General features: G+C 41.0%; 1 protein-coding gene across 1 annotated transcript in view; it reads right to left on the minus strand.

The window, feature by feature from the left end:
- The window catches only part of edil3b (EGF-like repeats and discoidin I-like domains 3b), a gene marked incomplete at both ends in the record, with an annotated part of 10,858 nt that extends 5,336 nt beyond the window's left edge, over positions 1-5,522 (minus strand). The window contains 2 exons of the mRNA XM_080529517.1: positions 2,897-3,025; positions 5,459-5,522. Of these exons, the coding sequence (XP_080385643.1) occupies positions 2,897-3,025; positions 5,459-5,522 (193 nt within the window). The remainder of the gene's footprint in view (positions 1-2,896; positions 3,026-5,458) is intronic.
- Between the last annotated feature and the right edge of the window lie 4,478 nt (positions 5,523-10,000).

Here is a 10,000-nt window from a genome sequence, read left to right on the forward strand (position 1 = left end):
ATTGCTATAGTACAGGTACCAAACAACACAATTTGGGAGGGGTGGCTCCCCTGGTGCTAGGAAAGAAAAACAAAAACAAAAAACAAGAAGGGTAAGGAGCTGGTTTACATAAATAAAGGCTATGTACACTATCCACTATACTATACTGTACAGATAAAACGACTAGGGTTGTCATATTGCACATAGTGTTATTGCACATTCATTTAAAGTGTCGCAGTTTGCAGGCTTGAAATGTACACATTTGTGCCTCAGCACTACACCTGATTTTTTCAATCCAGCAGCTGCCATCAATCCGTCCAGACTGTCCAGGGCCCAGAACCTAGGTCTTTGCTGTGTTCTTACACACAGATACATACACATGGACTTGAAACTTGAATCTGCCCTGCTCTTTCTTGTGGACATGAATTATTGTATTTCTTTTCCCCCATCAATTTAGTGTGTGTAATTATCATTGTGATACAATGTTCTGAACATTGTACAGTGGGGTGCAAACATGTAGTAATCATCTTCTCAAAAGGTAACAAAGAATAATCCAAAGGGGTTCCCAAACTTTTGCACAGGGCCCTTTTCCTTTTTTAACATTTAAAAACTCAGAAAGGTGTCATGTTTAACTTTGTAGTATTTAGTGTTCAGGTTTGCTTTCAATCACTTGGAGATTAATTGTAACAGACATTTAAACCAAGGGTGCCCACATTTTGGCACCCCACTGTTGTGGTATGCTGTTATGTTGTTGTTGTTGTTGTTGTTGTTGTTGTTGTTGCTGTTGTTGACCCTATGTGCCCAAAATAACTGAATAAAGTTATTTTAAAATGTCATTGAATTAAATAGAATATTTGTCCTATTTGGCCAGTGTCCTTACTTGGACAAACATAAACTCTCTACGGAGAGCAGTTGAGGCTGGTCCATGGCAGCAGAGGAGGACGGTTCTCCTTTGAATTTTAGTCAAATCAAATAACATATAAACATTGGGGTTATTGCTCTGACAGCTAGCTTAGCATAGTCATGCTGTATAAACCCAACAGAGATGTGCATACACAGATGAAATTCACAGCTGCTTAAACGTGATTACTGTGTTCTCAGGTGTAAGTTTAATGATGCTTGTGTGTCTACGTATATAGCCAATTTGAGGTCAATAATAAAAAAATAATGCCATGGACAGAATAGAATGACCATTTATGAAACTCTGTTATAGTTGGTAATTGGAATCAGGTGTGTCTAATGTTAGACTATGTCCTAATAGTCAAGCCGCCCGGATCAGATTACTACCCCTGGAGACCAGGGCCAGATCATTGATCCGTGAGGCCCCTGGGCACATGTTTTTTGTCTGACCTCTACAGTTTGAGAGGTCCCACCCAAGTCAGTCTGCTAAACCTTTATCAGTGTGGCTATCAATGGGCTTAAAGCCCAGGAATCGCTCCACAACATTCCTGCTGTTGTTAACAAACTGGAATTTGAAAATCAATTGGTCCACATGTGACAGGTCTAGGGTGGAGTCAACAATTATTTAAAAATATTTGGCATCTTCTGCTTTTTTTTTTACGAGTTCAATGACTTCAATGACATTCACTCAATGAGTTCCTCACATATTGTTGATGACAAATAGGACACTGTGTCTCTTCCTTTTCAGCCAAACCTTTTAATATGTTCAGCTAAGAATGGGTCAAATTGTGTAAGCAATTCTAGGATGCCAAGGAAATTATTCCGGGTTATTCCTGGGTTGACCCAAACTGTTCATCATCTCCCCTAAATGCAAGTCCTCTTTCACCCAACCACTTGATCATTGCTACAACTCTTTTCAAAATGTCCCTCCAATATTGATGTTCCTTATCAAGTTGCTCCATGACATCTACATCTATAGCACTGCCCTTTGTCTGCTGGTGCAAGGGGCAAGTATGCATGACCTGTGTTCTGCATTCTTTTCATGTTCCCCTATTCTGCTCGATTCTGCTGCACAAAAAGTCAAACAGCTCACACATGCAATCTGTTCAAGTAGTCTCAACAGTGGTCCCAAATGGTTGAACATGGTAACTGCAGGTTGAATGGGAATAGAGGAAACAGGATTTTGAGACTCTTCTCGCTGCTTTTTTTATTTGCGTTTTTATTGTAAACTTAGAAGCTTCCAAGGATGTCATATGTAGAACAGATGGTTTCTATGAAACATTTATATAGCCCTGTCTGAAATGGCCTCGTCTTTGTTTAATTCCATGGTCTATTCTTAAGAGCATATCATTATATTTTGACCCCATCCTATTGCATTCTTTCTTTTTCTCTCTCCCTCTATTTGATTGTGTGTGTGTGTGTGTGTGTGTGTGTGTGTGTGTGTGTGTGTGTGTGTGTGAATTGTTGCATGCTCATATTCATGGCGTGTGCTGTCATAACTTATCATGCCCACGGTACCGTGACATCATCAGAGAGAACCCTACTGAGTGACCTCATTAAGTGGCCAGATACAGACCCCTCCCCAATGTCCCCATGACCTGGGGCCACAACACCCCTGAGCCGTTAGACAATCTGTCCCTCCGGGCGTGTGTGTGTGTGTGTGTGTGTGTGTGTGTCTCTCCCCTTTGGTTAGGGCTAGGGCTATAGGCAATAGGCTAGGGGTCTTGAAGCCGCAGGGGACAGGGGATTGTCCCTATTATTACAACCATACCGTATGTATGATGGACAGAGGGAGGGGTGGGGGGGGGGGGGTATGGAGACAAAGCATATCCAGGTCATTGATGTTAATGACAAGCAGGCCTATATTCGTTGGTAGGATTTGGTATACTCTACTTTATCTTTCCTCCCATAATTCCAGTGTTATTCACATCATTGTCACAATTTAGAAAAGGAAAGTTTAAAGGGTTAAAATAAATGTATTGAAACATTTGCAAGTATTGCTATCTGAAAGACTCACTGTGTTGGCAGTGGACTCCAGTGTAGCCGGGGGGGCAGTGACACAGGTACCCCGTGAACGCGTCCCCTCTGTGGGTGTCAGTGGTCTCACACACGCCCTCATGGTGACACGGGTTAGGCTGGCACGCCCCTAGCACACAGAACATGAAAGAAAGATGAGGTGACTTGCGTTCCTCCAAATCACCTAGAAAGAGCGCTTTTAAAGGGCTCAAGTGCTGAAATAGTGTCAGTTCAATCAAACAAGGCTAGAATAGAATAGAATAGTTTAATGACCACACGACCTAGGTCGGTGGAATTTGTTTTCGGTACAGCTCATAAACAGTGTCAAAAAAACATACACACATTGTACATGACATGAACACACATAACCACAAGACAAGACAGAACATATTTACAATTTACAATTTATACAGTGCAGTGAGTCAGGTGTTGAGAGTCCTTATGGCAGAGGGGAAAAAACAGTTTTTTCTAAAGTAAACTCTTGATGACAAAGCATGAAAGAACCCAGCTTTAGCACATGAGTCTGTCTATCGATCAAATGGCAAGTTAGTGCACATACAGATGAGGTTACCAAACCTACTGTATCAACCCAGGGACTACAGATGAAAATGGTGCAATGACATGTTGTGCATCATCCCTGACAAATAAACTAGTACTACCACTTTTAAAAAAAACACAACCAACATTTAAACTACATGTTTAACTGTCCGCTGCTCGAGGCACACAATGTGAACAGGAATATATAGGGCAGTGTATTATTAGGTCCTTCTATTATCACGCTGTCCACCCCTATGGGAGTCTGTCTGTCAGGTTAGCACGCTGCGCTGTGTCAGGGTGACAATTAAAGCACACAGAATAACACAGAACGCTTAAAGATATATTATATAAAATCTCCAGGGAATTAAAAAAAGAAATTGTTGCCCCCAGACAGTTGATGAGTGTTCTAACCAGTGTATATGCATGCAACTCTAAATAAAAAGAAGAACAATGCAAGTCTTCTGCTTCAGTGGTCATTAAACAGATTAACTACAACTGGGTCATTTTACAACCAGCAATTAGCGTTTCTCTCTCTTCAACACAGAATAACGACTTTTTCCCTTGTCCTAATTTGAGATTAGTGTGCGTAATTCTGATTGTATTGTATATCTTGTATTGAATGGGAAATGTGTGCGATGATACGATTTAAGCGTGTGGTGCTCGGTTAGGATTCCACCCTCCAGCATTAATTTATACATCAGGCTAAAGCAGGCCTATGAGGGATTATCTAAAACAACACAAACACCCCGGTAAACACACCAGTGGAGGCTGGTGGGGGTAGAAATTGGAGGATGGGCTTATTGTAATGTATGGAATAGAATGAGGAATCGTGTGTGTTTGATACCATTCCAGTCATTCCATTCCATGCATTACAATGAGCCTGTCCTCCAATTTCCACCTCCACTAGCCTCCAGTGACACTCACACACATACAGAGCTAGTGTCTGAGAGACCAAGGCATTGCAGCAGATTAAAGGTCATCTTATCTCTATCACTGAGACTGAGTCTCTGCTCCTATGTTTTTATAAAGCATCCTTTCTTCCTTGCTTATCTCACATGGTAGGATAAGTCAACCTGGATTCCATAACAGTACGCAGTCTGTCCAGGTCAGAAATGATGTTAATCGATGAGAGAAGGGAAACTAGAAACAATTTAAACTCTATTACGGTTTGTTATTGTTGTTGGAGACTCCCAGTCTGATGAGAGAGAGAGAGAGAGAGAGAGAGAGAGAGAGAGAGAGAGAGAGGGAGAGAGAGAGAGAGAGAGAGAGAGAGGGAGAGAGAGAGAGAGAGAGAGAGAGAGAGAGAGAGAGGGAGAGAGAGAGAGAGAGACAGAGAGAGAGAGAGAGAGAGAGAGAGAGAGAGAGAGAGACAGAGAGAGAGAGAAATACAGTCATCAGTGTATGTAACTTCAAGCCCAGTCTGACCACATGGTACTGAGATTGTTTGTCATTACAAAGTGGTTCAAAAGGATCAGTAAGACAATTCCAGGTCAAATTAAGGTTGAATGAAAAGCCTACACTCACATGACTGTGCTTCCTCTGGCTGGGGAGTGAAACAGTCTTCCTCACTCTCACACAATACAGGTTCACACTCATCCCCTGAGGGAAAGAGAGAGAGAGAGAGAGAGAGAGAGAGAGAGAGAGAGAGAGAGAGAGAGATGGGGGGGGTGATGAATAGATGATGAACTCATAAGCGGAGGAGTAATTCTTCTTTAGAGAGAGAGAAAGCAACAAAAGAATCATCAAAGAACAGAGACAATCATCACGAGGCTGTGCTGTCATACAGAACCAAGAACTGTTGGCATTATAAATCTAATTGATTCTCGCGCGCCAAGTACAGTACAGTACAGTAGTCTACAAAAGACCTAAATATCTTAGCTCATCGTTCTTCAGAAAATCAACCGCATCCGAACATTTACATCACTCACTGCACTCAATGCACCAGTGCAGCAGGTAAAAATGTTTGTTTACATTTGCGAAGTCAGTGTCGTCATCATAAACTCTGTTTATAAACAGACGCACTCACCGTTCACCTGCGGAGGGGCGGTCGCGTCGATGCACAGCAACGCAAGAAAAAATAACGGAAACATCTTTCGGAAGTTGCCGCCGGTGATGGTTATCTCCAAATCTAAGCAAAGGACAGACAATTAAAACTCCCCTCCCTTCTCCCGTCCACGACGCAGATACCACTGTGGTGGTGATGTAGTCCACATCCAGTGTCTGTCAGTTCACTCAGAGCAGCGTCGGGTGCGCAGACAGAAATGATACTGCCGCGTCTCTTCGCTGCAGAGAGGGTGCGGACCTAATAACGCGCAGTTAATCTATATTCATCAAGTTCAATGGATGAATATTGTTCTGAATATACATTGACTGAATGAGAAAAACACTTTTCATATTTCATATACAGTACCATATAAAGCCACCCTTTGCTTTTTTGTTGTTAATAAAATATATATTTTTTGTTGTTAATAACATATATAATAATAATATTATATATATATATATAATAACATATTATTATTAACACATATTATATTAAATATTATTATTATATATTTTATTAACAACAAAAAAGCAAAGGGTGGCTACTTTGAGGAATTAAAATATAAGACATATTTAGAGTTATTTCACACTTTATTGTTAAATACATAATTCCTATGTGTTCATTCATAGTTTTGATGCCTTCAGTGAGAATCTACAATGTACCAAATAGTCATGAAAATAAAGGAAACGCATTGAATGAGAAGGTGTGTCCAAACGTTTGGCCTGTACTGTACATATTATCATAAATCAGTGCAGGTTTTCATTTGCAGCAAATTGTTATAACATAATTTCTGTGTAATGTAATGTCACCATTTGGTATTGATGGTAGCCCCAAGGGATCATAACATTCTGAACTTCCATTAGCAATGGCAGCAATCTCATCAAACTAATGTTTGGACTACCCACGGTTCTGCACTGATTACTGGCTTAGTCCAGTACTATGAAGTGAGCTACACTATATGGACAAAAGTATGTGGACACAATCATTGTCTGGGGCTGTTTTCATGGTTTGGGCTATAGGCCCCCATAGTTCCAGTGAAGGGAAATCTTAATGCTACAGCATACAATGTGATTCTAGAGAATTGTATGCTTCCAACATAAAGGAAGGAACGTGGCCTGCACACAGAGCTCTGACCTTAACCCCATCGAACACCTTTTGGGATGAATTGGAACGCCGACTGCGAGCCAGTCCTTCTCATCCAACATCAGTACCAACCTCATTAATGCTCTTTGTGGCTGAATGAGAGCAAATCCCCACAACCGTATTCTAAAATCTAGTAGAAAGTCTTCCCAGAAGAGTGGAAGCTGTTATAGCAGCAAAGGTGGGACCAACTCCATATTAATGCCCATGGTTTTGGAATGAAGTTCAACAAGCACATGTGTGTGATGTTCAGGTGTCCCAATACTTTTGTCCATATAGTGTATCTCCGATAGGGTAGCAGTTTGAGCAGGGGGGCTAGGGTGTGTGTGTTTGTGTGTGTGTGTGTGTTGTGTGCGTGCTCTCAAGCCATGATTAAAGCACTAGGAGACTGTTTGAATTGGCTGTGTATGGCCCAGTCATGAACATCACCATTATCAAAAGGCTGATATGACCGTATGTATGGACTGCAGTCCAGATCTGACCAATCATAGTACATGTTAGAGACTGGCGAGGTCCAAATGTATGATTTAGAGTGAAACATGCACAACATAATACAGGTGAAGCATTAAATGAAAGATAAACATTTTAAAAGACAATCGTAAAATGATAACATTTTGATCATTTTACGATTGTCTTTTAAAATGTTTATCTTTCTCAGATGCATAGCAGGCCTACTGCGAGTGCTACAGTGTTTGTGACGCTATCTGCTGGACATCGAGCAAACTGAGTTTCATCAGACAGGTTTGACATGGCTTGCATTAGAATAGCTGAAACTAAGGTATAAGCTTTCAACATGAGGTAAGTGTGTTTTCAGTATTGTACTTTATGTTTCACCCTAACTCTCAGAAACTCTACAGAATAGCATGAAAGAATAGATGAAAATATCCAAGTCTTAAATTTCAAATATCTACAAATTATCAAAATATAAAATGACTATGATAAGATGGAGAAAGGAAGGTGTAGGCCTAGTTGTGGAACATGGGTCTAGCTGAGAGGTAGAGAGAAGTGTAGAGAGGTATAGACAGGCTGCTGCAGAAAAAGAAAATCACACCAACAAACAAATCACACAGACATGTAAGAGAGCCTGTATATTTACTGAGTTTTTCTGCAAAATACAAATACCAGATTTCCCCCAACACTGGAAACTACATGATTTCAGATAGCTGAGACAGAGATGCGCTTCCGGCAAGGAACATTTTGTCTTCAAGTAGCGACAAAGGCCAGCTTATGCCGCCTTATGGAGCCTCTCAATGTCAAAACATTTACCTCAAATGTCCCTGTTTCTGGTTTCAAAATACCCACTAAATGCATTTGATGTGTGTTATAGTGTTTTCAAGTTAAAGGGGTAAAGAGAGAGAATCCAACATGGAACTATCATCACAAAGGTCTACAGTTGCTGTAATTCAGATGTAATGCCATACTGCCTCAGGTTCAGCTCCAGTATATTGTGCATGTCAAATTCACATGCCCAAATAGGACATTCACACAAATCCAGATACTTCAACCAAGGTGATAATGATAATCAGGTGAGGGTACATTTTAGGTACAAGTAGATTGCAGATTTGACAGTACAGATCAATTCTAATAATAACAGAAAATAAAATACAATGAAACAAAAGTTGCTCTGACCAGTGGATGAGCAAGATTGTGTCACGCCTCTGGTTGGTCTATAACCCCTGCTTTAGGTTTTCAACTCAACACCTAAATGACCCAACAAGGTAGTCAAGGTAGTCCTTAACCCTGAACCCAGACACTCAGGGGGAGCAGCCTTTAGTTCTAGCCCAGTTATCGTAATCAAACTCATCACCTACTCATCAACACCTAGTTTAGCGTCAGTTTAGTTTAGAGTCAGGTGTTGTTAGTACTGAGCTGGAACTAAAACCTGAACACACTGTTGCTCTTCGGGACCAGGGAGGGTGACACCTTTTCATCTCAGAGAGGAAGAAGACAACATGTCAGGGCTCTGCCCTCTTGTCTGGACATTAACATTGTATTGCAACCTGGCAAAGAAGAAACAAAGGTGACTTTCAAAGTCAAAAGTTGTGCTTGTGGGTTTCCTATGGTTTCTCAATAATATGACATGATAATAATAATAATAAAAAACTGTATGGAGGAGAGAGGCAGTTGTCCAGCCACTGCTTACATAAAACAAAGCCTCAGAATTGAACAATTCTAAAGGTGTCATTATAAAGCCTTGAACTTCATAATGTTTTCTGCGTGATGTTCCCCAAAGTAAAGTTGTATATTTCATGATACAGTGCACACAACTGAATAGAATATAATAGCTGAATAGAATTCTAAAGTAATTAGAGACTGAATAAATAAGTGAGATTTCATAATTGTGTTGGGCTTAGATGGATTATGTAGTTAAACACATTAACCACCAGAGGGGCTGTGGCTGAGGTTTTGAGCTCCAAATATACAGCATTGTAACCAAAATATTCAAATTAGGACAAACCCCAGCCAGCTCCGATGTCTATAGTAGGTGGAAATAAAAAATAAAAACATCTGTATAGCCCATCATTCCCTTTCTCTGCTGAGTAGTGAACCAGGTGGACAAGTCTGTTTCTGCTCTAGACCTCTGCAGGCTACCTGGCTAGAGCACTGCGGAGTAGAGTCTGGATTCAGGTATAGCCTTCTGCTGTGGCGTTCAGCCTCCTCCCTGACTGAGGTGGTTAGCTAAGGGGTTTAACAGCATAAGGCACTGCTTGTTCATCATACAATGTGAAGGAATCTGTTCATGAAGTACCTGGTAGGCAGGTAGGGTGAGAATCACTGTTGCGTTGAACACTCCAGGTGTTGGAAGTGCGTCATGAAACGGTGTACTTGAGTGACAGGGCGAGTATTACAGAAGAATCCTCAACAGTCCAATTTGATCCAATCTCTTTTTCAGTTTAATACTAGGAACTACCCACCATATTAATGAGTATGATACTACTGCATATAGGGATGTCTCATCTTGATTGGTTGAGATGGGGAGGACGTGTTTGTGTGCTCCACCCCCTGGTGGTCAGTCTGAGGATTAACAGCCACAGCAGAGAGACTGAATCCAGGACAACAACCCATACTGTACCTGGCCCTGTTTCAATACTTGAGAAATGCATCCATACCTTATTCTCTCCTTCATATTATCACCGCTATGCCAAGGTGCAAAAGGAGTGATCGAAGAATGCATTGGGAGTATTCAAACAGGGCCCTAAACCCAGCTTGAATGAGATTTATAGGATATACACCTCCATCATCAACATGTACTGTATGTAAAAACAGACAGAGAAAGGGATTTTAGAAAAGCATGAATGATCTGTTAACGGACACACAGGCTAACAGGCTACTTATCTGTGGCAGGTTGTCAAGTTTTAACTAAACATTTCCCTGAATGTTTGA

Source organism: Nansenia antarctica (genome assembly GCF_963989245.1).
Source record: "Nansenia antarctica genome assembly, chromosome: 4".
Classification (NCBI taxonomy): Eukaryota; Metazoa; Chordata; class Actinopteri; order Argentiniformes; family Microstomatidae; genus Nansenia; species Nansenia antarctica.